The 27,273-nt window shown below is 34.9% G+C and overlaps 3 protein-coding genes across 6 annotated transcripts in view; 1 reads left to right on the top strand and 2 right to left on the bottom strand.

Moving 5' to 3' along the window:
- si:dkeyp-117b8.4 (uncharacterized) overlaps positions 1-4,027 on the bottom strand; it is a 9,648-nt gene extending 5,621 nt beyond the window's left edge. For 2 of the 4 annotated variants that reach the window (XM_056458641.1, XM_056458642.1), the window contains exon 1: positions 3,768-4,027. In XM_056458641.1, coding sequence (XP_056314616.1) covers positions 3,768-4,026 — 259 coding nt within the window. In that variant the 5' untranslated portion in view covers position 4,027. Of the gene's footprint in view, positions 1-1,624; positions 1,694-2,102; positions 2,316-3,767 lie in introns of those variants that run through there. The other 2 variants (XM_056458644.1, XM_056458643.1) reach the window with 2 other exon arrangements.
- napaa (N-ethylmaleimide-sensitive factor attachment protein, alpha a) lies at positions 3,110-15,587 on the top strand. The gene is made up of 11 exons (XM_056458646.1): positions 3,110-3,323; positions 4,629-4,708; positions 4,783-4,899; positions 5,005-5,051; positions 7,697-7,774; positions 8,783-8,838; positions 8,991-9,075; positions 9,152-9,256; positions 9,344-9,412; positions 12,734-12,784; positions 12,868-15,587. Exons 1-11 carry the CDS (start codon positions 3,226-3,228, stop codon positions 12,967-12,969), a joined length of 888 nt encoding a protein of 295 aa, XP_056314621.1. The 5' UTR covers positions 3,110-3,225; the 3' UTR covers positions 12,970-15,587.
- On the bottom strand, positions 15,578-27,273 carry rsph4a (radial spoke head component 4A). Its single transcript, XM_056458645.1, has 7 exons — positions 27,072-27,273; positions 25,301-25,529; positions 23,737-24,042; positions 20,560-21,003; positions 17,730-17,874; positions 17,536-17,653; positions 15,578-15,915 (listed from the first exon to the last, which is right to left on the bottom strand). The coding sequence occupies exons 1-7, from the start codon at positions 27,170-27,172 to the stop codon at positions 15,684-15,686; spliced, it is 1,575 nt and encodes a 524-aa protein (XP_056314620.1). The 5' UTR covers positions 27,173-27,273; the 3' UTR covers positions 15,578-15,683.

Genomic DNA, 27,273 nt, shown 5'->3' with positions numbered 1-27,273 from the left:
GATTTTAACAAAACTTGTCATATTAGTAACATTATTATCGGTAGCTACGAGTTAGACACGCATAGTTAAAATAACTGAAACATTTGTAAACATTTAATGATGTCTTTTTGATGTTTTTATGTATTTATATGTAACATTTCATATTTACATAAGCAGTGGTAGCACGTAGTAGGCTATCTAATATAAAAGCAGGAAAGAGAAATTCTCCATGTCACACAACACATGCCTTCAGTTGTACATCAGTATACGAAATACATCATTTAAAATAGTTTTATGTCATTATAATGCTCTTTTAAATTAAACATATTTAAACGAAATTTCAAATATATATTTTTTTTATTTTTTCAGGCGCTAAAAACTATACCTATTACAACTCCAGTGAACCAATAGGATCACCCAGGATCCTAGGTGGACCCAATTGACAGGGGGGACTCGATTTCTCATGACACCCTTCACACGGTCGCATACCCTTGCACCTTTTAAAAAAATTTAACTACACGTCACATGTTTGCACTACATTGACGATAATTGGAAGCTGCACCAGAGACACCTTGAGATAGCATGTTTTCTATTACAATAAAATTATTATTTATAATAAAATATTTGTTTACAGAAGATTCAAGAAATGCTCTGTTTGAAATATTATTTACAGTATATTCAGGAGTTATTGTATTTAGAAGAGATACTGCTTATTTTCGACTTCTAATATAAAAAAACATTGAAAATTATTTATTTTGTTTCCAAAAGAGCAAGTATTTATTTTCACTTTTTAATAAAAAAAGGTGAATGTTCACTTTAGGCAATGTGTGTCTTAATTTCAGTTGTTCAACGTCGATGTTCAATAAATAATCATAGTTTATGTAATATGTGAGCATATTTACTGTACAAAACCTATTAAAAAATAATTGAATTAATTGAGATTTTACATTTAGGCCAATTCGTCCAGCCCTACCGTCCGGTTGTAAACTTCCCATTATACAAAACTTACTCTAAAATAATTATACTTTAAAAACTGTCATAAAAATATAATTAATATAATATAATTTACAAAAAAAAAAAAAAAAAAAAAAACATTCAAATGATGTATATAGCATTTCACAAAACGAGACATTCTAAAACTCTTAACGTGAAAAAAATGTGGCTTAATATACCTAAACATCAACCAGAGAAACCCAATTTCTGTCAAACTTTACTTGTAATTAACCCCAACTACTGTAAAAATAACGAGTGCTAATTCCATAGATAAAGTGAACAATATCATCTTAAGCTTTCATTGAAGTCTATTATAAGGAAAAATCTTAACATGGCTTAATGTACCTTAACAACAAGCGCGGAAAATCAAATTTCTATCAAATTTTACTTGTGATTAACACTAACTTTGATTTTATGAACAGCCTTTTTAACATTTAGTTTCCCTCGGTTGTTATGCTAAGCTTTTTCCTTATTATAGACTTCAATGGGGAGAATGCATGTATGGAATTTGGACCCGTTCTTTTGACAATAGTCAGTGTTAATCACAAATAAAGTTTGACAGAAATTTGGGTTTCCCTGGTCGACGTTAAGGTACGTTAAGCTGTTACTTTATAATGAACTTAAAATGCATAACGTGAAAATTTTCACTCACTAAAATCAGAGTTCATTCTTTTGACATCAGAAAGTGTTTGTCATCAGTAAAATCTGATAGGATTTTTGCTTTTGCCACTTGTTGTTAAGGTACATTAAGCCACGTTAAGCCTTTTCTTTACAATAGAGGAACAGCTTTGTGCTGTTTTTCACTTTATGGAATTGAGACTCGTTCTTTTTACAGTAGTTGGGGTTAATTACAAGTACAATTTGACAGATATTTGGGTTTCTCTGGTTTATGTTTAGGTACATTAAGTTTTTTTTTTTCGCGTTACGCGTTTTGAAATGTCCACACAAAACAAGACAGCTGTATCTGCTTAAAGCGAGTCGAATATGTTTTTCGTGGAAGAATTTATAATATTAATACGGAGATGATGCAAACATATCAATCAAATCAATATTAACTCATTACAAAAGTATTTAAACTGAATTATAACCACACAATATGATAATAATAAATCAATTCCGCTATTATTTACATCAAGCGTCACGGGATGTTCTTCCGGGCGAGCATAAGGGCCATTAAGGATTTATCAACTTCCAGTCCGCATGTTGCCTCCACGAAATAGTGCATACTTCGGCGATACTGACTCACAATACTTATTTTCGTTTCGTAAAATGAAAAAAAAAAACCTTATAAGCAATATATAATCAGTAAAAATTTCAGAATTCCTGCACATCATCCGCGCATACGCGACCTGCACACTGGATGTGCATGACGCTGTGCAATCTAGAGATTAAGGATAACTTCACAACATTATAAAAAACGAAAAATATCCGTCATTCTCAAAAGTCAGCAAAAATCAGTCCAAGGCACTCGAAAAAAGTGGAAAAATTATTAAAAAGTCTTTATTGACATTGGGTTTACCCAGGGTTACCCTGATGAAGTGTTTGCCAAAATGCGTAGTAGGCACAGTTTTAAGGAATAGCCATGTCTATAGACCATTTCAACGTGGTCGTGTCATTGGCCCATGAACATTTCCTGCTTGTTATCAAACTATTTCAAAACTGTAACAACTGTAACTGTAAGCAATTCAATCATAACAATGTTAAAACAGCTATCATAACGTTTTCAATATGTGGCTCATTTTGGATTAGCTAAAGAAATTAAAAATTGTTTTTGTTTACACCCCTGGTCTATAAAGGTCTATAAAATGGTCTATAAAGGCTTTTAAATATTTTTTCCACATTTTCCAAGTGCCTTGGACTGATTTCTGCAGTTTATTCTGATGAATCCCTTATCTAAAGAGAACAGACACATTATTTAAGCTACCCCTGAGCACTTTTTGTTTGATATTGGATTTGTATATCAGTCATTCGTTTTTATACATCAAAACTACGGGACGTTTATCGTGTACTTTAAATATAGTTGTTGAAAGCAGCAAGTATGCATGAGTACTAAAGTAAACATCACAGTAATCAGAGTTAACTGCTATTTTGAAATCAACTATTTTGCGACGCCCCCTAAAGTAGGAGCGAATTTACTTCCGATTTCCGCATGATGTGTCAATAAAACAAATAACTTCATTTTCAGGCGATGTGAATGGGATATTGCTTGGATATCGTTGCCTACAGTCCGGTTCACATCTCTAATCTGACAAAATGGACTACTCTGGGAAAGAAAAGGAAGCCATGGCCATTATGGCCGAGGCGGACAAGAAGATGAAAACGTCGCATTCGTTATTCGGGACATTTTTTGGGTAAATCATTGAATAATATATTTTAGCATCTAAGCAATATTTAATCGCAAAAAATAATTTTAAAATATAACCACATGTTTAAAAATGTCATTCATTTGCAAAAACAATTCTGAAATGTTTTTAAGCAATATTCAATTTATACGCGAATAATTTTTTTAAAATTACAACTTCAAACACAATGCTAGACGTATTTAGCGTGTATAAATCTACATATATTAGAGTTAATGTTTTACAGATTGCAGTTTTAAACGTGAAATCAGTCGAATTAGCAAGTAGCATCGCACTGTATGTACAAAACGTCATAATAAACAGAGTTTCGAGCGTTAAACGTGACGTTTCCATTACGCGTTTATTTATTTGACGTTACAAGCTACTTAACCCACACACACACAAAAACATCCGTCACTTTTAGTCTTTTATTTATCAGCACTTTTTGAAACTCACCCATGTTTCCTTCGCTGGGCTCCTCCGTGCACAGTCTCTCGCCGCCGTTGGCAACAGTGGGAATGTTGAGTCGATGTTTCACTCTGAGGTGTTTTATCATGTTGGCCGTGTTTGAAGAAAACTTAAATGTCGACTTGCACAACCTGCAGTAAACAGTGCCGTTGAGCTCATTTTTGATATAGTACTTCCAGGCTACGGAGCAATATCGGGCCTGTGTTTTGCCACTGATTTCCAGCTCCTCTTGCTTCATGTTGGCCATATCAGCTCTGAAAACACGTTGTGTGAGTGCAGGAGACAGCTGCTAATAGCGCCGCCTAATGGTTTCAGTCAACAGAATCAACATATCCCCTATTGCTCTTTAATATACTGTATATTTAACAATAACAGTAACAATAAAAGTTACAAACCGTGTCAAATTAATAACAGTGAATAAGAGCGTGTTACGAAATATTTAAATTAATGACACAAATTAAATCCATAACAAAATAAGTTAAAATACAATAAAAATATAAATACTCAAGTGTGGGGGATACCTTATCTAAACACATCTGTTTACAGATGATTGGATAATCATGTTTAAAATCTGGTGTTTTAATTGTCTTTTGTTTCGTTTTAATTAACTCAAATAGCAATGCCTTTTGGTTTACAGGCTGTAAATTTGCATTTGTAAACACAACCTTTTCAAAGCAAGCACGGGAGTTTAGTTGAGCTAATTTATTCGTTTTATTTATTAGAGCAGAACCAGTGTTACAAATCAGAAACAGGACTATTTGTTCTGTAATATCAATGAAGTTATTAAAGGGTGTAAAACTTAAAATTGCAATCTCAAAATGTTCCCCTGTTGCATTTTGTTAATTTCAGGAGTTCTTCCAAGGTTGAGGAGGCCTGCGACATGTATGTGAGAGCTGCCAATATGTTCAAGATGGCAAAGAACTGGAATGGTAGGACAAATGGCAACTTTTGCATCATTATATTATGGTGTTCAAAACTCAAATGTTGCTTTTTAAAATTTAAGCTGCAGGAGATGCTTTCTGCAAAGCTGCGCTTCTGCATTTAAAGGTGGACAGCAAGCACAATGCAGCCATGAACTTCCTAGATGCTGGCAATGCATTCAAAAAGGCTGATCCTCAAGGTACATTCCTACTGAAATATACAAATCTTGCAGCATGTAGTGTTTTCAATTCAACATTATATGAGTTTCATTTTATTCTGGTTCTGCTGAAACTTCTTTACACAGAGGCGATAGGCTGTTTCTCTCGGGCTATTGACATCTACACAGATATGGTGAGAAAAACTACATAAAAATATTATTAAAAGGTCTAGTTCACGTAAAAAAGGTAAATTAGCTGTTAATTTACTTATTAGAAAGACTTATTAATACATTTACATGATATTCGAGAGCTCTCTCATACTCTAGAGACAGCAATGGTCCAGAAAAGGACCCAAAAACATTGTCAAAACATTCCATATGGCTTTAGAGGTTCAACTGTATTCATAAGAAGCTCCAAGAACACTCTTGTACACCCATTTAAAAAAACCAACAACTTTGTTTACCTATGTCTGATGACCACATCAGATGAGGGTGTGTGTGTTTACTATGGGCAATATGACACTTGCATTTTGCACTGCTGACCCTTATGCCAATACATCGTAATGCCTGTAGTAAACGCACAACCTGAAGAGGAAAAGAAAACAAAGTTGAATAATCCAAAAACAAACAAAAAGCGCTCAGGGGTAGCTCAAATATTTTGTCGGTGCTCTTCAGGTAAGGGATTCATCAAAACAACAACAAAAATCAGTCCAAGGAAAAAACTATATATATTTTTTTTAAGAAAACAAAGTTTCCCACAGTTTTTGGCTCACAAAAGTGTTCGTGGAGTTTCTTATGATTACAGTTGAATCTCTGAGGCCACATGGAATGTTTTGACAATGTTTTTGGTTCTTTTTCTGGACATTGAACATCTCAGGATCATTACTGTCTATAGAGGATGAGTGAGCTCTCAGATATCATCTAAAATATCTTAATTAGTTTTCCGAAGATTAACGAAGATCACTGGGGAATGAAACAACATAAGGGTGAACATAATTTCCATTTTTTGGGTGAACTAACCCTTTAATCACCTTCAGGCCATTCAAGATATTGGCGACCTTCTTCTTTAGTAGAACATTAGCCTGTTTAATCGCAAAGTTTTTCTTGTAGTAAATCCATTTTACTTTTCAGACCTCCCCGTGTTATACCACGAGCAGGAAAATGATCTGCTCATGTGAAATTGAAAAAATTTTAATCAAAGCAGTCTATTATTTTTTTAAATGTGTAAAATTTAAACACTTTAAAAAAGTTAAAAAAAAAAAAGTTTCAACAACAACACTTTTAGAGCTTCCAGAAATAAGAAAAAAAGACTTGGTCATAGTTGTGATTAAATGAGTTAAAAACAATTCATAAAATTCAAGTCAATGTATCATCAGGAGCTACATTATTTTTATTGTGACTAGAGCTGGCAGCCGTTGACTTGCATTTTATGAGTCACCAAGGACCACAGTTTCAGCTAAAAGTCTTTAATGTTGAGTGGAGGGGGAAAAAAAATCACCTACATCTTTGTCTGATGTACACTACCTGACAAAAGTCTTGTTGTCAATCCCAGTTGTAAGAGCAAACAAATAATAACTTGACTTCTAGTTGATCATTTGGAAAAGTGGCAGAAGGTAGATTTTTCCTAAATTAAAAGATAGATCCCTAGGTAGATCTGTAGAACTGCATCCCAATCATCATAAATACTGCAGAAGACCTATCGAAACCTGCATGGACCCAAGATTCTCAAAGAAATCCGTCAAGTTTGCTGAAGGAAAAATCATGGTTTGGGGTTACATTCAGTAAGGGGGCGTGCGTGAGATCTGCAGATTGATTAGATTAGATTAGATTCAACTTTATTGTCATTACACATGTACAAGTACAAGGCAACGAAATGCAGTTTCGGTCTAACCAGCAGTGCAATAGCAGCAAGTGCAGGATACAGGTATAAATTATAAAGTGCAGTTATAGAAAAATTATGGTAATATTTACAGATGGATGTACTATCAACATTATATACAGGTTGTATTAGCTATGAACAGATTTACAATAAATTGGATGGCAACATCAACAGCCTGAGGTATCAGGACATTTGTGCTGTTAATTACATTACAGACCACAGGAAAGGGCAAATTCTTAAGCAGGATAGCGCTCCTTCTCATACTTCAGCCTCCACATCAAAGTTCCTGAAAGCAAAAAAGGTCAAGGTGCTCGAGGAATAGCCAGCCCAGTCACCAGCAATGAACATTATTGAGCATGTATGGGGTAAGATGAAGGAGGTGGCATTGAAGATGGATCCAAAGAATCTTAATGAACTCTGGGAGTCCTGCAGGAATGCTTTCTTTGCCATTCCAAATGACTTTATTAATAAGTCATTTGAGTCAGTGCAAAGATGTATGGATGCAGTCCTCCAAGCTCATGGGAGTCATACACAATATTAAATCTTTTTCCACTGCAGCATGACTTTATATTCTATACTGTACATTATTTCTGTTATTTGACAAGACTTTTGTCTAAACAAAGTAATAATTTACTGTTCTAATTAAATTCCAAATCAAGGCAGGATCGTATTTTATTTTGGTAAAATAAGCGTAATCTAGAGGCCTTTGCCTTTCATAAAAGCCACTTCTGATACCAAATGGTCAACTAGAAGTCAAGTTATTATTTGCTGTTCCTAAAACATGGATAGGCTAACAAGACTTTTGTCAAGTAGTGTACTGTAAAGTAACAGCAAATTGTATTTTTGAGAGGGCAAACTATTCTTTATGCATTTAAATGTAATTCAACATAAATATGTGACAATTTTGCTGTATAAATATAATATTAATAATAATAATAGACTTTTTGACTGTCTTCACAGGGGCGCTTCAATATTGCTGCAAAACACCACATATCTGTTGCAGAAATCTATGAATCGGAGTTACTGGACATAGACAAAGTAAGTGGGAAATAATCTATTTATTTAAAGGTATAAATGTATAGGCCTGTCACGATAATCAATATATTGATTTATCGCTCAACACATATGCTTGACCTCAATCATTTTTGGTGATCAAATATATATATTGCCCATACATAAAAAACAATTTGGGCAACATTTTAGCTGATTGTGCAACATCTCTATCTCTATTGGAGGTGTCAGTGTCAGTATGGTTAAAAAAACACTGTAGTATTTACTAATCATTACTATGGTATATTTTCAGATGGGTGTCTGACAACTAAAAATAGATCTGGTAGCAGATATCGCAGCCTCTGTTACTATTTTACCCTGAATAACATTTATTATTATTTATTTATGTAGGATATGCTAATGTTTTCACATTCTGATTCCAATGCCTCATTATTGAATTGTTAAAATGACTATAATTAAATTAAATATTCTTAATAATAAAATATGATATGTTCTTTGGATATGTCATTGTGATTAAATTAAATTGTAATTCTGGCATTATATAATGAGTGGCATAAAATGGTCTTAAAATGATAATGATAATAATATTTTTTATCGTAATGTATTTTGGTGAAATAAAAAAAAATAGTTATCGCGACAGGCCTGCGAATGTATTAATAAGTGCCTCAGATAATCATCAAACGCTAGGCTAAAAACATAAAAATCTAAAGAACTGAAACTAATAACTATATTTAACAAAGGTCACATTAACCTTCATAACATACTCAAAATTAATATATTGTCACATTCCGGGTCCATTTGGACTCACTTGAAGAATTATATTTCTCATTAGCAAATTATTAATGAAAGAAAACAACAAATTAACCATGTTACGACTATGTTTACACTTTTTTTAAATTAAAAACTACAGAAAAACCATGTGTATGAATGTCAATTCTATTATTATCAATTCATGCATTTTTTTACATGTATGTATCATTTATGTATCTCTTCCAAATCAGAATGAACTGAAATTCATTATCTTCATGTTTATAGGCTATTGCTCATTATGAACAGGCAGCAGATTATTACAAAGGGGAGGAGTCCACCAGGTATTGCCTTTTTAATATGCTCGCTTATCTATTTATTTATTTATTTATTTATTCAAACCATCAGTAATGTTGTAGAACAATCCAGATCTAAAATGAACATATTATTATTTAAAACTAAGTAAATCTCTTCTAATCTCTTTCTCTTTTTTTAGTGCAGCTAACAAGTGTCTACTTAAAGTGGCGAACTATGCGGCTCAATTGGAGCAGTACCAGAAAGCCATAGAAATATTTGAGCAGGTCTGCATGACCCGAACTTCATTTGTGTTTATTTGTTATATTCACCTTTAAAACTGGCATGTTTTCTCTGTTTCAGATTGGTACTTACTCCATGGACACTACACTGTTGAAGTATGGTGCTAAAGATCATTTCTTCAAAGCTGCGCTGTGTCACTTCTGTGTGGACATGCTTAACTGCAAGGTGACTGATGGGTTTACAGTCTGAAGGTGTTCAAAATAGCTAATATGTAACTTCCTAGCATTGTTTAACCATTGTTCTTTTTAATAGCTGGCTGTACAGAAATATGAAGACATGTTTCCAGCCTTCTCTGATGCCAGAGAGTGCAAACTTCTTAAGGTTGGAGTCTTTTCTTATAAACATTGTGTGTATAAGTGTAAAATAATTGCTTCAGCTTGAACATATATTTTAAAATGTGATTTATTCATGTCAGGGTAAGAGCATAATGCTTCAGAAATCATTGTTGCATCATGATTTCTTTCTCAAGAAAACTCTTGCACTGCTTAAATAGGTAGTTGACCTTATTACCTAGTTAAAGATATACTTCTCCCAAAAATTTTGATTCTGTATTCATTTACTCCATGTACTACCTGACAAAAGTCTCGTCGCCTATGCAAGTTTTAGGAACAACAAAAAATAACTCTAGTTGATCATTTGGTATCAGAAGTGGCTTATATGAAAGGCAAAGGCCTCTAGATTACGCTTATTTTACCAAAATAAAACATGATCATGCCTTAATTTTTAATTATTTAATTAGGACAGTAAGGTCTGACTTTGCTTAGACAAAAGTCTTGTCACTTAACAGAAATAATGTCCAGCAGAGGTGTGGACTCGAGTCATGTGACTTGTACTCGAGTCATGAATTTGATGACTTTAGACTCGACAAAATTTAAAAAGACTTGCAACTCAACTTGGACTTTAACATAAATAATTCGTGACTTTCACTTGGACTTGCACCTATTGACTTGTAAAGACTTTCTACTTCCCATAAAAAGCCCAAAGATAAAAAGTATGTTGACACAGACCGCTCTACCTGTGTGTGACAGAGAGGATGCACGCATTTGGCACGACATCCAATCAAAGTACCGTAGATGTTTTGTTTGCAGCTGCTTGTTACACAGCAGCTGTTTTAGCGGGTAAGTGCACTTGTAAAGTGCTTGATTATAATATGGGCAGCGATCACTGGCCTGTTGTATGTGAGGTCCAGAATACTGTACAAAAACAAAACCTTAATCAGTGTACAAGATGGGCATTCAAGCAGGCAAAATGGAAGGAGTTTCATGAGGTATGTGAAGGAAATTTTAAAAACCTGAAATTTGAAGGAAGTATTGAAGGTGATTATAATATGATTGTAAGAAAAATCCTTTCTACAGCAAATCAAACGATACCATTAGAGCAGGGTAATGGAAAGGAAAAGAAAAATGTGCCATGGTGGTCTGAAGAATGTATGGTGGCAATTAGAGAAAGAAATAAGGCTTACAGCATTTAAAAAAAAAAACAATGAGTTCTAGCTGGAAGCCTGCGCATCTTTCTCCGTTCGCTATGCTGGAGAGTAACAGTCTGCGCAAAAGGAGCGCAGAGTAAGTGACATAGAGTACAGCTGTCATCTGATTGGCTGAAAGTTACGAGTTTGTCTGCTTCTGCCAGGACAGTCTCAAAAGTACACACACACGTAACCAGGGGGAGTCGTACGTGAAAGAGGATTTGCACATTCTCATTCAGGATGAACTCACAAGTTTTAAACATTCAAAACTTTTTGTACACTCTTATACTTTTGCTAATGGTGTTTTGCATTTGTGAAACATATTTTATGAATATGTATTTTTATGTTGTGCATGTGAATTGTTTTTGTGAATATATATATAAATATTTTATGCACTTGAATTTGGTTATGCATGTGTACATCGTGTCTTTTGCGTGAATTACTTTAGATACTAAACTAGCTCCATAAATAGATGCACATTTAAAAAAGGGATTGCGTTTTAAGGTAACAGCCTTCAATGTACAGGTGTCAGCACGCAGTGAATTTTTGGAAGTCGACAAAACTAAAGTTATCTAATATGATGATGATCTTATTTTGAGAAAGCATGTCTCCTTTTTTTTTGTCTGAAGCAGAAAGAAGGGATTAGCCGCAACCCAGTACTGGGAAACACCCATACACACTGATACACTATGACCAATTTAGTTCATCAATTCACCTAAAGCGCATGTGTTTGGACTGTGGGGGAAACCAGAGCACCCAAACCCACGCGAACACAGGGAGAACATGCAAACTCCACACAGAAACGCCAACTGACCCAGCCGAGGCTCGAATCAGCGACCTTCTTGCTGTGAGGTGACAGTACTACTGCGCCACTGCGTCGCCAAGAAAAAATGTTTGAAAACTTAAAAAAGTACTGTTTTGTAAAACTGTGGATATTTTGTGACAGAGTTTTGGAGAGTCAGGACACTGATTTTTGCGGTGTGGTTTTCTTTTATAAAGTGGAGATATGTTTGAAAAGGTTCTGGTTACACTTTTGAAAGTAGTTAAACATACTGAAAAGTATATTTTTTTGTGGTGATACATTTAAGTAAAGTAAAACTTTTTGGAGGACTATATTTTTGATCCTCTCTTCATCCAAGTACATGTTTTGAGGGTGAAGGCATAGTTTTTAGTTTAAGGATATATTTTAGTTTTAAAAACAATCATTTCAGGTGAAGACAAATTCAGAAAGTTGGTTCAGTTTTTCAGACCTGTTTTGCAATACAAGATCAACTCGTTCTTGTCCAATACGCTGTGGAGACGAGTCGCAGCACTGTTCAGCACTTTTTCAGAAAATTACATTTGTATTTTTATGTATCTGAGCAATGTTCTTTCATAAAAAAAGGTTTGTTTAATAAATACAGATCTTACAACCACATATAATCTGTAAATTCTGTTAAAAAGACTCGAAAGTCAAACTGTAGGACTTGGGACGTGACTCGGGACTTGCCTGTCTTGACTCGGGACTTGAGAGCAATGAATTGAGACTTACTTGTCACTTGCCAAACAATGACTTTGTCCCACCTCTGATGTACAGTATATAATATAAAGTCATGGTGCAGTGGAAAAAGAATTAATATTGTGTATGACTCCTATGAGCTTGACGACTGCATCCATACATCTCTGCGATGACTCAAGTAACTTAATTTGAGTCCAGATGACTTAATAAAGTCATCTGGAATGGCAAAGAAAGCGTTCTTGCAGGACTGTGAGAATCTTGGGTCCATGCGGGTTCCAATAGTTCTTCTGCAGTATTTGTGATGCAGTTCAACAGATGATTCATCAGAAAAATCTACCTTCTGCCACTTTTCCAAATGATCAACTAGAAATCAAGTTATTATTTGTTGACAACGAGACTTTTGTCAGGTAGTGTAGACAAACAGTTTGAACAACAACTGTTAAACACAAAAGAAGATATTTTGAAGAATGTTGGAAACCTATAACCATAGTATAACCATATAACCATGACTTCCATAGTAGGAAAAATGAATACTATGGAAGTCAATGCAGTTTTCAACCTACATATACATCAATAAACCTAAAGTTTTGGACAATGTAATGCAAGTACATTATTTGAACATCTGTGACACTTTCATAAGTAATCATAATTTATGTTTGTGCATTTCACACTAAAACAGAAACTTCTTGATGCACATGATGAGCAGAATATTGATGCATACGCTGATGCAGTAAGTCCTAGTAGCATATTGTTTCAGGCATCTGATCATACTCAAAAAATATTATGGGTTTAATCATTCTCTTTATAAAATAGGTAAGGGAATTTGACTCCATCACAAGGCTTGATCAGTGGCAGACCACCATGTTGCTAAGAATCAAGAAGACCATTCAGGATGAAGAGAGTGACCTTCGCTAATATGAAGTCATGAAACCCGTTCTCACACCCTTATCATTCCTTTCTTATCATATATATATATATATATTAATTTATTTATTTACATGTGGGTAAATGAAGGTCAAAAAGCCTTTACTGCTGAAACCTAACAAATCCTACTGTCTTAAAACAAAAAGTAATACAACTTTTATCCAGCAGGACACTGTGAAGTCTTTTAGAATAACATTATCCCATTATAAATGTATCTCATTAGAAATTTCATTTAATGTGTTAACGTTTTTGTTTATGCCTGTGCAGCTTCAGTTGTTTTAGCTATTTCTCTTTTATTAAGGGTTGTAACATATATTTTGTTTCTCAGTCACTGTGTCAATATTTATTAATAGTATTTAATGATGATTATAATTCTTTATAAGTGTGCACATCAATACTGTAACAATAATCAGCTAGAAATCAGCTGAAAACACTAATTGCTATTTTCCTCTATGGAGGAAATGATTAGGAACTCCTATATCTTAGTGAAATTAACTAATTTAAAAATGGAGTCATAATTAATCAAGATACAGACATGTAGTTTTTGATTTAACACATAAAGGAGTGACTGCATGATGGTAATGCATTTTATTTTTTGACTTGATGATGAGGATATCAGTCCTCTAGTTACTCTTTGCGAAGATAAACTGGTTAAGTGCAATGAGTACAGTGAATGAAACGGGTCTTACCTGAGAAACCAGCTTGTGTTATGTCCTAGTTTTAATTAAAGGGATAGTTCACCCAAACATAAAAATACTCATTATTTACCCTCAGGTGGTTCCAAATCATTATGACTTTTAAACACAAAAGAAGATAGTTTGAAAAATGTTGGAAACTGGTAACCACTGACAACCATAGTAGGAAATACTACAAATCAAATACTATGGAAGTCAGTGGTTACAGGTTTCCAGCATTCTTTAAAATATCTTCTTTTGTGTTCAACGGGAGCATAAACTCAAACCAGGTTTGTGACAAGTGAAGGGCGAGTAAATGGTGACAGATGTTTTATTTTTGGATGAACTCTTTGATGCTGTCTTAATTCTCTGATGCTATCTATACGATGATATCTCTTTAACCCTTTAACCACCCCACCAAGAAAAAAAAATGCTTGGATTGCATTTCTTAACTCCTAATGTTTAAGAAATCCTCCTTAACACATCCCATAATTTCTAATATATCAGCTTCTACCAAATGGTTGATATGTCGGTTTATGGTAAAAGTACTGGACTTAATACATATACTATGAAAAATCTGAAAATATGAAGTGTAAGACCAATTTATTAAAAAAATATATTAAAGATAAAAAATTTTGAATACTAAATCATCTTTATTTTTTGAAGTATGCCATAAGATATGTTGAATTGTCATTTAACATGATTTTAGTCTTATTGTAAAAAAAAAACAAACAAGCAAGAAAACAAGTGTAGTAGTGCAACAGGATGTTTGTTTGATTTTGATAATTTTTTTTGTAAACTAACAATGCTGTGTGTGCAAGCCATTCTTTAAAACAGTCATTCTTTAAATGACTTTAACAGTCATTATTTAAAACAGTAAAAACATGGTCAACCGTTTGGTAGAGAGACAGTTAAAGGGTTAAGCTAATATCATGCTGAATTTTATTTAATTAGGGATGCACTGATATGTCATTTTTGACCGATACCAATAACTCTGTAAATTTGGAGGCTGATATATATAATTTTTCAATTTTTGTCTACACGATTGCAAAACAAGTGGCAGACGTACAAAGTGAACAGCTGATTTTATTTAAAACTTTAATTTCCGAAAAGTTCGATCTGATCTCTCAACTTTATTAATCAGTTATTCTTTACTATGACCAACTTGCTTTTATATAAATATAATCTACAGATTGAGCAAAACAAAACTGCATAGATACAGCAAACATATCACAAAAAATAGTGGTGTAACCCTGGTGTCCTGGCCAAATTCCCTTCATCGGCCCTTACCCTCACCTTATTTAATGATTGTGAAGTGCTTTGGGTGTATGGCCATACATGATGAATGCGCTATATGAATACACATTACATTACATTACTCAACATTAACCAAAATGAAATAGCTTTAAAATAATAAAAAAGTAGCAGGTCGCAGGCATGTTAAGTAAATTAACCAGCAGAAATAATACATAATTTATCGGCTTAAAGATTTCAGCCTTATACTGTTATCAGACGGATAATGATAACATTAAAAACAGCATTTATGTCAGCGCCAATAGCGTAGTGGTTAGAGCATCAACACATGCAAAACCCCCCAAAATAATTATTAAAAAACAAATAGCATTTATTTGTCGATATTAAAATGGTTGCAGATATATATATATATATAGTGCATCCCTAATTTTATTGGTATGTTACAACACTCATATTGTTTGTTATCTAATAAGTATTAAAAATTACAGTCTTATTTATTAAGTTGATCATTCTTTCAATGTTAATCTACACACATTTTCTCATGTTACAACTAGTCATGTGCCATTACAGGAAATTGAGCATGGAAAGCATAAATGTAATGCAAAAAAAATAAAATAGTAGAAGCATGCATTTATTCATTGAACTGGTTTAAAAAGCTAATAAACGATTTGATTCCCTCAAGTCTTACATTTTCATTTATGTGGACATACATAATGAATTGCACGTACACAGAATCTGACCAACCTCCAGGTTTAATTTTTCGTGTACTCCTCCATTTTAATCATCATCTTCATCCTCCTCTTCTTCCAGATCCTCAGTGTCCTCCATAGCCGCCGTCTGCTCCTCCATTGCAGCTTTTAAAGCCTGTTCTTCCTCCACACTGGGGTCCAAAGCCTCTGTGGTTTCCGGCCCACTGGGGTACTCGCTTTGGGGTGGTGGAGGCATTACAGGGGTAAAGGGTTCTCCGATAAATTTCAACCCCCATCCAATGTATATGTTTCCAAAATTCCTAAAAGAGATAGCAGGAATAGAGATGATAGATTTACTCTATTTATCAGAATACCACATGCTTCTAGTAGGCAATACAGTGCATCCGGAAAGTAGCGATTTACTTTTTCCACATTTTTTATGTTACAGCCTTATTCCAAAATGGATTAAATTAATTTTTTTCCTAAAACTTCTACACACAATACCCCATAATGACAATGTAAGAAAAGATTTTTTGAAATTGTTGCAAATTCATTTAAAAAAATACTTTGTTGATGCACCTTTGGCAGCAATTACTGCCTCAAGTCTTTTTGAATATGATGCCACAAGCTTGGCACACCTGTCTTTGGGAATTTTTGCCTGTTCCTCTTTGCAGTACCTCTCAAGCTCTATCAGGTTGGATGGGAAGCGACGGTGTACAGCCATTTTCAGATCTCTCCAGAGATGTTCAATAAGATTTAGGTCTGGGCTCTGGCTTGGCCACTCAAGGACATTCACCGAGTTGTTGTGAAGCCACTCCATTGATATTTTTGTGGTGTGCTTTGGGTCATTGTCCTGCAGAAAGATGAACCGTCGCCCCAGTCTGAGGTCAAGAGCACTCTAAAGCAGGTTTTTATTCAGGATGTCTCTGTACATTGCTGCATTAATCTTTCCCTCTATCCTGACAAGTCTTCCAGTTCCTACTGCTGAAAAACATCCCCACAGCATGATGCTGCCACCACCATGCTTCACTGTAGGGATGGTATTAGCCTGGTGATGAGGGTGTGCCTGGTTTTCTCCAAACGTAACGCCTGGCATTCGCTCCAAAAAGTTAAATTTAAGTCTCATCAGACCAGAGAATTTTGTTTCTTATGGTCTGAGAGTCCTTCAGATGCCATTCGGCAAATTGCAGGCGGGAGTGGCTTTCGTCTGGCCACTCGACCATACAGGCCTGATTGTTGGATTGCTGCACAGATGGTTGTCCTTCTGTAAGGTTCTTCTCCCTTCACAGAAGAACGCTGGAGCTCAGACAGAGTACCCATCGGGTTATTGATCCCCTCCCTCACTAAGGCCCTTTTCCCCCGATCACTCATCTTAGATGGCCGGCCAGCTCTTTGAAGAGTCCTGGTAGTTCCAAACATCTTCCACTTACGGATGATGGAGGCCACTGTGCTCATTGGAACTTTCAGAGCAGCAGAAGTTTTTCTATAACCTTTCCCAGCCTTGTGCTTCAAGACAATACTGTCTCTGAGGTCTACAGACAATTCCTTTGTCTTCATGCTTGGTTTGTGCTTTGACATGCACTGTCAACCCTGGGACCTTATATAGACAGGTGTATGCCTTTTCAAATCATGCCCAATCAACTGGATTTACCACAGGTGAACTCCAATTAAGCTGCTGAAACATCTCAAGAATGAACAGTGGAAACAGAATGAACCTGAGCTCAATTTAGAGCTTCACGCCAAAGGCTGTGAATACTTATGTTCATGTGATTTTTCAGGTTTTTTATTTTTAATAAATTTGCAACAATTTAAAAAATCTTTTTTCACATTGTCATTATTGGGTAGAATTTGGAGGAAATAAATGAATTTAATCCATTTTGGAATAAGGCTGTAACATACTTTCCGGATGCGCTGTACATTCTGAAAAACAATGTTCTTACTTGCCACTACAGTAAGCATAAGCTCCAGGCCAAAGATTGGAGCGAAGCACAGCGATGGCAAACTGAGGAATGAGGTTTGAGGACATCATGGAACTCCAAGGTGGAGTGTCATTGAGCTCTGTGGACAAAACATATTGTGCATTAGAGTTCAAGTGTGGCAGCATTTGTGCACCAGGAGGTATTGCAATACTGACTTGCATCTTCAGATAGAGGCGTAAGAAGAGGAGGCCCGACTTCAGGCTCTGGTTCATCAGGTTCCTCCTCTCGTTCTTCATCCTCTGCATCTTCTTCAACATCATCCATAGGCTTCTTAGTTACGTTCACCCATACACAGCGGCCCTAACATTCAGACATGTAATGTGTGAATGTCTTTAGCACGTTAGATTAAAAAGATTTGTTGCCAAACACATTTTAAGAATGCCTTTTAAAAGTGAAAAAATAAATAAATACAACTAATTAAGTTGTTCTAAAGCTGTATGACTTTCTTAGTTCTGTGATATATATATATATATATATATATATATATATATATATATATATATATATATATATATATATATATATATATATATATATATATATATATACAGGCCCGTAGCCAGGGGAGGTTCGGGTGGTTCGACCCACTCCCAACTGACAAAAGTCCAGAATCTGCCCCACACACGAGCACATTTACCCTTCTTTGACTGCTACGCCATCATAAATTGCAAACAACACAAACAATTATTTTTCATTTTAGTCCAATATCCAGCTGTGCAAGAAAACACAATCTGAAATAAGTGAAGTCATATTTCACTACTGACCTACTGTAATGTTAAATGGAGAAAACATTTTACAAGTAACCTTTATTCTACATCTTGAAACTTATTCTTGAAATAAAAAATGACCATTAAAAATGTGTGAAGCACCAAAAGGCAGCCCATATAAGTTAATTTTAATTAGGCTTTTGTTATCTGTTTATTTACAAATGCACTTTTTTTATAAGAGAGGCTAGAAAAATTGTGAAGCGGTACATTCATTTTATGTTTTAGTTTTTTTTATTATTGAAATAGCCAATTTCTGACTGAAGAAAGCTGAACGTGCAGCTCAGTTTGTTATTTCCCTAATCAATGACAATATGCCAGTTTTTAATTTAAAACTTAAACAGATTCCTGTTTTTCCAATGATATATAATGTAATAAATTAGTATTTTAAAAATATTCTTTTCATATTTCCTTGTAGTTATGATGACATCTGACAAGCTAATTCTGCAGTATTTAAACCTCATAATTAAATAGAAATAAGGCGAATAACTGCAAAAAGGTCCAGTTTTGAGAAAAAAAAGAATCACCAATTTAACCAGGCTGCTGACAGGCCTGATATACAGTGTTCAGCATATATAAGTACACCCCTCACAATCTTTTAAATTCATATTTTTAATAGGTAGCTATACAAAATTATATTTGTGCATATACGTTAGATTAGTCAGAACTGATATAACGGTCCAAAAACTAGTACATCCAAATTTATATGTTTTAGAATAATATTAAATACAAATTTAAATGAAAAAAACAAAGAGAAGCAAAAAAATTGAAAAATTCAGTATTTTGTAGGTTGTAATTTCAAAAATATATATACTTTTTATTGAATTTATTTGTATTATCTTTCAACTTCAAAATATGCTATGTGACTAAAATATGATTTTAATAAATATATCTGCTTAATAAATCTGTTCTGTTTAAATGCAGCAAAATACATTGCCTATATTCACTGAAAAATAGATAAAAATATTCCTTTTCAAAATGGGGTGAACTGAGTTATGCTGAGCTCTGTATATACAAGGTAGGATTTTATTTACAATATATAAAACAATGGAGGACCATGGGAACCACAACTGTTTGCTTACCAGTATTTTCCAACAGATTGATTATGTGTTCGCCAGAAGAACGACATGCATAGAAGTTTGGAACAACATAAATGTATATGTTAACATTTGCATTTTTAGCAATGTTTGGAAATGTGAATCCATATCTATGGTGGCTTGAGAAAGCCAACATACTGTTACACTACATAAACTTCTTCTTCTTCTCAGACTATTTCAAGAATGCATCTCCTCCTAAACCAAACCTCCAATCTATACTGAATTAAGTTGCTATATCTTTTCCAACTGAACCGACTTATGTTTTTTCGAAAACTGACCCGGAAAATTAGGAAAAGTCCTATTAACATTGGACCAAACTTTGTGACCTCATAACTTTGCGCCAGACTGTCATACAGATTTAAGGTTGGGCTCATTTTACTCTGACTACCAATCTGCTTATCACTGGTGACCTTTAATCTTACTAGCCACACTCTAGCAACCACTTACGGCACCTTAGCAACTGTCTCATAGACTTCCATTGTAAAAACTGCCATTGACTTTACATTGAACAAACTAAAAACATACTAATTCATGCTAACAATATACTAGAAACATACTAATGAACATACTAATCATACTAGCAACATGCTAATTCATACTAAATTCATGCTAACAACATGCTAGTTCCTACTGGTTCACTAAAACAAAATATATAAATATCCCTAATATATATATATATATATATATATATATATATATATATATATATATATATATATATATATATATATATATATATAATGATTTATGAAACCTACTAATATGTAATTTAGTGTGACAATAGTTTATAGACAAAGAGTTGTTCGATGACATTAAAAGACTCAAGATCATGTTTAAAGATCATGGTGTAGCCCCAAAACTATAATCAATTATCATTTTAAAACTTTCTACATCGCCACTATCCTTCATATAGTGTATAAGATTATGTGTTGTTGTTTTTAAATATATATTATGCTGAATAACGACAGAACATTATTTCAACCATATTTCAACATTTTCACAAAAAAGATTATTTGAAGCATTTAAGTAGACACTTTTTGAAACGTTTTTGACCCATCCAAAGATATGTTTGAAAATATGGGTGGGAAATGAGCATAATGGAGATTTTAAGGCAACTTTATTACCTGTGTAAGTATATGCTGTACATGATGGACCCATAGATTCAGAGACTCAGCCATCTCATTTACTTGGATGCCCTCAAAGGCAGGATTCTCCTCAAAGCTGTCTCGCAGGCCATCATCCTCACCTTCATCCTCTCCAAACTGATAGAATCCCAGAGGGCTGACATGGGTTCCCGCCGAAATTCGTGCAATCTGGGCACGCAGGTAATTGGCCTCATTGCCTGGAAAAGGAGGGTAACTTACAACAGGAGCATCAAGCTTGCCAGTGAAGAACCTGCGGATCTGCCGCGCAACTGTAATCTGAGCTGGAGTGACCACCGGCAGTCTGACCCACGGCATGCCAGGCTCTTGACACACAAAATAGGTAAATTTATTGGCGCCAGTGTGATTTCCTTCTTTTGGCACTGGAGGAGTTGGCTTGTAAGTAGATTTGGGCAGCGGATCAGCCTGAAAGTAAAGTTCAATCATATCTGTTAAAGGGCTAGATCATCCAAAAATTAAAGTGCTGTTATTAATTACTCACCCTTATGTCATTCTAATCACCTAATACTTTCGTTTATCTTCTGAACACAAATTGAGAAATTTTAGATGAAATCCGAGATGAAATCCGTCTCATCCTCCATATAGAGCAATTCATTCATTCATTTTCCTTTGGTTTGTCCCTTATTTATCAGTCGCCACAGCAACATGAACCATCAACTATTCCAGTATATGTTTTACGCAGTGAATGCCCTTCCAGCAGCAACCCAGTACTGGGAAACACCCCCGCACCCCCACATTCATACACACATTCATTCACTATGGTCAATTTAGCTTACCCAATTTATCTATGCCTCATGTCTATGGACTGTGGAGAAAACCAGAGCACCCGAGGGAACCCACGCGAACACGGGGAGAGCATGCAAACTCTACATAAAAATGCCAACTGGCCCAGCCGGAACTCAAACCAGCGACCTTCTTGCTGTGAGGTGACAGTGCTAAACACTGAGCCATCGTGTCATCCTATATATAGCAATAGTCCCAAACAATCCAGAAAAGGAACTAAAAACATTGTCAAAACGTACCATGTGACTTCAGTAGGGGTGTCAAAAATCATAAGAATTTCGAATATTGGTGAAATGTATTAAATTAAAACACAATCGATTGCAAAAACATGCATTCTGATTTTTAGTGTGTCAAAAAGCATGGGACATGTTGATGATGGAACTGGCGTGGTGTATTTTTGGTAACCAGTGCTGCATACCAGACAATCTGGAGTTATGAGTTTTCCTACTTGCTACTTGGAAACAACATCCTGAATGCTGCTAGAAGTCGGACGTCTCAACTGTGAACTGGAGGCAGATCGAAGAACACAGACTTTAGCGAGATGTGATCACTTTCACTTTACAGATGACGGCTAGTTCTTCTAGATTCAGTGAGATTATTATGGACAATGCAGAGCTACCTAATGTGAAAATATAAATGATCTGGATAATATAATGCTCATTCGGTTATTGATGCACTCGTTTTACTTGATACCTAAATTCCATTACAAGCACATTAAGGAATTTATTTTTTTATTTAAGAAAAGTTGATTAAAAGTTTATGGATTTTTCAAAAATTCATTTCATATTAATAAATGATGTCATGTTTAATATGGTTTCTATTTTGCTCGCTTGCACCCTCTTGTGGGCATAGTAGACAATACAGTACTTTGCAGTGGTTCTCAATAGGGTATATGCCGAACTAGTGTGTTTCCCATACTGATAAACTTCCGGTTACCTGTTATTGTGAGTTTTTTTCCATTTTATACGGTTCCTTTTACAGCATCGATGTTGTAATGTAATTCAAATACAATCAGTTAAACAGACTTTGGCATTCATTTAGTTGATCAAGCATAAAACAAGCCAAAAAGACGTTTACTCGCACGCACCCGTCAGAATTGGCAGGCTAGCGCAGAAGCTCCATTGAATATACTGGGGTAAAATAAATGCTCATATTATAAAGACATGGCGGGGAAAAATGTTATTTAATGCAGTGCTGCTTGTACAATCTGAGACCCACTTTATATCAGATATCACTTGGCCAGTGGAGATTGCTGATTTTTAAAGAAAACAGACCTTAAATGCGTCGATTTTGCATTGGTATACAATTTACCGGAAACTATTAACCCAGGATACTGGCAAATTAAAAGTCCCATTTACATGCTTCGGCATATACCCCATTCCGGTCCTTGAGCACATTTTGTATGTCCTCCTTACTTACAACACCTACTGAATTAAAGTATTGCGTTTAGAATTGTAATATAATTTTAAAAAATTTCATATATTTAAGAATGAAATTTTAATTTAGGCTTTCAACATATTAATAGCCCTAGACTTTGGTGGTTTAACCCTATGAAGCTCCAGGTGTAATCATATGAAGCGAGTTTGTTCGCCAATGCATTCTCTTCCTCATCAGAGTGCACATTTACTAGGTAAAGTCTAGACAGAATACAGCTGTGGATACACACATCTATACAGCATCATTTTTGTAACACTGTATAACAATAATTGATATTTTTACAGCACTTTAACAGTTGGGTTTAGAGTTGTGGTGGGGGATAGACGTTAATAAAAAAACAATTTATTGGGTAATTTAATAAATAACATAAATAATACTCGGTACAACTGCTGTTTTTACATTACTGTGATGGTTGGGTTTAGGGTTGGGTAGGGGACGTTAATAAAATACAATAAATGGGACATGTTATAAATAATATGAATAATTCTTGTTAACTTCTGGCTGCAGCCATACCAGATCTAGCAACAACCTACTTACTATTCAGCATATTGCCATTGGAGTCAGCAATGCAACACACATGTCATTTTGCCTATAGTAATCACACACCCTAAAGGCCTAACTCAAGAGAGAAGTTATAAGCAAAAGTTTTTTTTATGGCACACAAAAGTGAACTTCGAATAATTAGAGTTGATTTCAGGACCCTTGCTGTCTGTGGAGGATAAGAGAGCTCCTGCATTACATCTAAAATATCTTAACTTGTGTCTGGCAGATGAGAATCTATGTCTCTGGGGATTGAAATGACATGAGGATGGATGAGTAATTAATAACAGAACTTTAATTTTGGAGTGATCTAACCCTTTAATGTGTACCTAAAAATATTAACGGCAGATTTATTTATATAGCTATTTTGTGACTTACAGCCTCCACAAGCTCTGCTTCATCCTTGCCCTCCTGCAGCTCCTCCTCTCTCTCCTCTTCCTCAGGACTCTGTTCTATCCCCTCGTCTTCCTCCCCTTCCCCCTCTCTGAATTCCCCTTCAGCTACCAGGTAGTTGCCCTGTGTCCCAAGAATCTTGCCCCAGAATCGACAGTGCAAGAGCAGGTGTGTGTCAACCAGTTGTTTCAAAGCCAGAAAGATTCTCTGAATCTCCTCTCTCCCCAGACCCACACCAGCTTGCTCAAAGAAAAACGCAAGTTCTGCAACATTCGGTAGAGGAGAATCTACCTGCAAATGACACAGAAGAACGTATTAAAACAGAAACTGTTAAAAAAATAATAATACCAATAACAAATAACCCATTTTTACTACCTTTTACTATAATAAAACCATAATAATTTTCAAAATGGACTGTGTTAGGTAATGAATAATGCAATTTTTTAAACAAGTACATTCATAAAAAATTTGGTAGGTTACAATTAATATATATATTTTTCACACATACTTGGAAAAGTTTTGATAATTAAGTCTTTCTTAATTAAGTTTTTTCTTAATTAAGTTTTAATAATATTATTAAATATTCCAATATTTGTTTTGTTTTTAAAATTATTCACGGTCTTTCTGCTCCATCATTAAAAATATTTTTAAATTACACATTAGAGAACACATCGTGAATGACACGTTCTATGGTAAGAGGGGAATGTATTGTCTGTAGACGTAAAACCTCTTTTGGTCAATCTCAAAAATCTATGTATTTCTTTCCCAACAGAAATAATCACATGAGCAAATGTTTTCACACCTGACTAGAAGGTGGTTTTTGTCAAATCAAATTAGTTTTTTTATTTGTCAGTGTTTTAGTTAATATGCCTGTATGCTTTAAACTGAATTTTCAATGATATTATATTATAGTTTTAACATTTACCAGTCCAGAGACTGCAGGTGGAAAATAGCAATCCTGGTACAACCTGGCACAATGTATCTTTCCTTTTTGAGGTAATGTAATTTTTGTGCATGTCCCTGTTAAATAAAATAAATTCATTCATTCACACTACGATTTTTTATGTTTTTTAAATAAGTGTGTCCTGATCACCAAGCCTGATCCAATATACAGCAAACAAAAACGTTAAAACTCTGAGATACTTGTACTATTTAAAATAACTAAATATAACCAATAATACTAAAGTATACTGTTTTCAACAAATACAAATGTTTTTGAGCAGCAAAGTCTTAATGATGCTAAAAGTACAGCTTAGAAATCACAGGAATAAATGACATTTTACAATATCTTAAAACAGAAAACAATTATTTTAAATACTAAACATATATCAGAACTGTACTGCTTTTGCTGTACTTTGGGGGATAAATGCAGGCTTAGTGAGCCGAAAACACTTATTAAATATTTGTATAAATTTTGAATGATTTATGAGCAAAGAAATTTTGTCACAGTATTTCCAATAATATTTTTTCTTTTAGAGGTCTTATTTGTTTCATTTCGGCTAAAATAAAAGCAGTTTTTATTTTTTAAACATTTTAAGGTCTGTCTTACCAGCTCCTCCTCATGATCTCCTCCATCTCCTGCTGCGCGCATGAAGAGCGTCTTCTGCTGCTCGGCCAGAACCAGAGCCAGGGGTGAGGACGGACTGTCACGCAAAGTGTCCTGCTTCTCCTGAAGAACACTTCCTTTCAGCTGCAGACTCATGTCCTCCATCACATCAACTGCATTCTCAGGACGCTCATCCATAACTTTGGTTAACAGTTGTACGAGGTGGTCATAGCTGCAAAAGAAGTTCAAGAGCATCACCAAACAGGCCATTACTGACATACATCTGTGAAATACTGCCTCTATATTAAACTACATTCAGCCGTAATTTGGTATCTCATTTCATCTCTTTTCGTCCATTTTTCTGAGGTTGGGTCGCAGAGGCAGCAGTCTTAGGAAAGAACCATAGACTTTACTCTACACAGACACTTCCTCCAGCTCCTCTGGGGGGATCCCGAAGTGTTCCCAAGCCAGCCGAGAGACATAGTCTCTCCAGCGTGTCTTGGGACTTCTCCGAGGCCTCATCCCAGTGGGACATGTCTGGAACACCTCCCTAGGTAGGCATCCAGGAGGCATCTGAAACAGATGCCCAAGCCACCTCAACTCATTTCGGCTACTTGTATCCGAGATCTTGTCCTTTCGGTCAAGACCCAAAGCTCATGACCATAGATGAGAGTAGGAACAGAGATTGACCGGTAAATCGAGAGCTTTGCCTTTCGGCTCAGCTCCTTCTTTACTACAACGGACCGATATATCGACCACATTACTGCTGCCGCTGCACCAATCTGCCTGTCAATCTCACGCTCCATCCTTCCCTCACTCGTGAACAAAACCCCAAGATACTTGAAATCCTCCACCTGGGGAAAGGACTTTCCTCCAACCTGGTATCATTCAATTTAATCAACTGAAGGACAACTTTTTCAGTAAGACTACAGTAAGGTTACAGTAAAAACTGCTAATTGTATTCTCTTTAAACAAATTAACTGCACCCTAATTTTACTAATTGTAATAATGAAGCTCAATTTAAACTTGAAGTGTAACTAAACAGGCTACATTGCCTGCTAACATGAATCAAAGACATGTTTCAACAGGAATTACTAGCAGCAAGTGGCAATTCTGAACATTAATATACACTCACATACAGTGCATGACAAATATTTATTAGACCGCTTGCCCTAAAAGAAAACAAATACTTTCATTTACCAACTTGGGCCGCACATTTCTGTCAAAAATCAAGTCAAATATTAAAATTGAGTTTTCGATTAAGGAAGTATCAAAATATTAAAATAATAACTTTATTAACTCTACTATATTTAACTTTCTTGCTATGTTTTCTGTCTTGAAAACCCCATACATTTGAAAATTCATGAATTCCATTGTATTATTAGAAATACTACTGTGACTAAAGAGCATTACAGAACATAAAGTTATTTTAGTATACCAATATTTAATTTATTGGAGCTGTGGTGCTCCTGTACATGTGTTTAACACTCTACAATCCATAACAGTATCAAATAACAAATTTACACTGTAAAGTTGGTTTACAAATTATTTTAAGTTGCATTTAGGTATTTTTTCATGCTATTTATATAAGCACAAACCCAAATAAAGTCACAGAGTGGATATACGTTTTACTATTATAGTTTTATTAGTAGTTATTACGTTGTATATGATAATTATTAGTTCAGAGATTTCAAGTTTAACGTCAAATAAGCTATGAACTTAAAATGCGCCAGTTAACTTACCAAACATAAGATGAATATAATGAAATACTCACAGATTTAAGTTGGTTTTAGTGCTGTTCTTCATCATGAACGCTTTAAAACGGGCCGCAGTCTGCAGTCTGTCATTATTCAGCGCTTCACCTGTAATCTCCATGTTGGAAATGCTTACAAAATATCGCCGACTGATGTAAATATGTCAGCCTGTGTTCTTCTTTGCACTAACCTAAACCTCCATTAACGTAAAGAAGCTCCGCT

Source organism: Danio aesculapii, chromosome 5 (assembly GCF_903798145.1).
Source record: "Danio aesculapii chromosome 5, fDanAes4.1, whole genome shotgun sequence".
In the NCBI taxonomy this organism is placed as follows: domain Eukaryota; kingdom Metazoa; phylum Chordata; class Actinopteri; order Cypriniformes; family Danionidae; genus Danio; species Danio aesculapii.
This window is presented reverse-complemented; position numbering and strand designations above follow the sequence as displayed.

Excerpts from the sequence above, each read along its gene's own strand:
- napaa (XM_056458646.1), top strand. The coding sequence starts at position 3,226 with ATGGACTACTCTGGGAAAGAAAAGGAAGCCATGGCCATTATGGCCGAG. Across the intron at positions 4,900-5,004 it reads CAAAAAGGCTGATCCTCAAG|AGGCGATAGGCTGTTTCTCT; the intron begins GTACATTCCTAC and ends TTCTTTACACAG. Across the intron at positions 5,052-7,696 it reads TTGACATCTACACAGATATG|GGGCGCTTCAATATTGCTGC; the intron begins GTGAGAAAAACT and ends CTGTCTTCACAG.
- rsph4a (XM_056458645.1), bottom strand. The coding sequence starts at position 27,172 with ATGGAGATTACAGGTGAAGCGCTGAATAATGACAGACTGCAGACTGCG. Across the intron at positions 25,530-27,071 it reads ACTAAAACCAACTTAAATCT|CTATGACCACCTCGTACAAC; the intron begins GTGAGTATTTCA and ends CTTCTTTTGCAG. Across the intron at positions 15,916-17,535 it reads TATGCTTACTGTAGTGGCAA|GAATTTTGGAAACATATACA; the intron begins GTAAGAACATTG and ends TATCTCTTTTAG.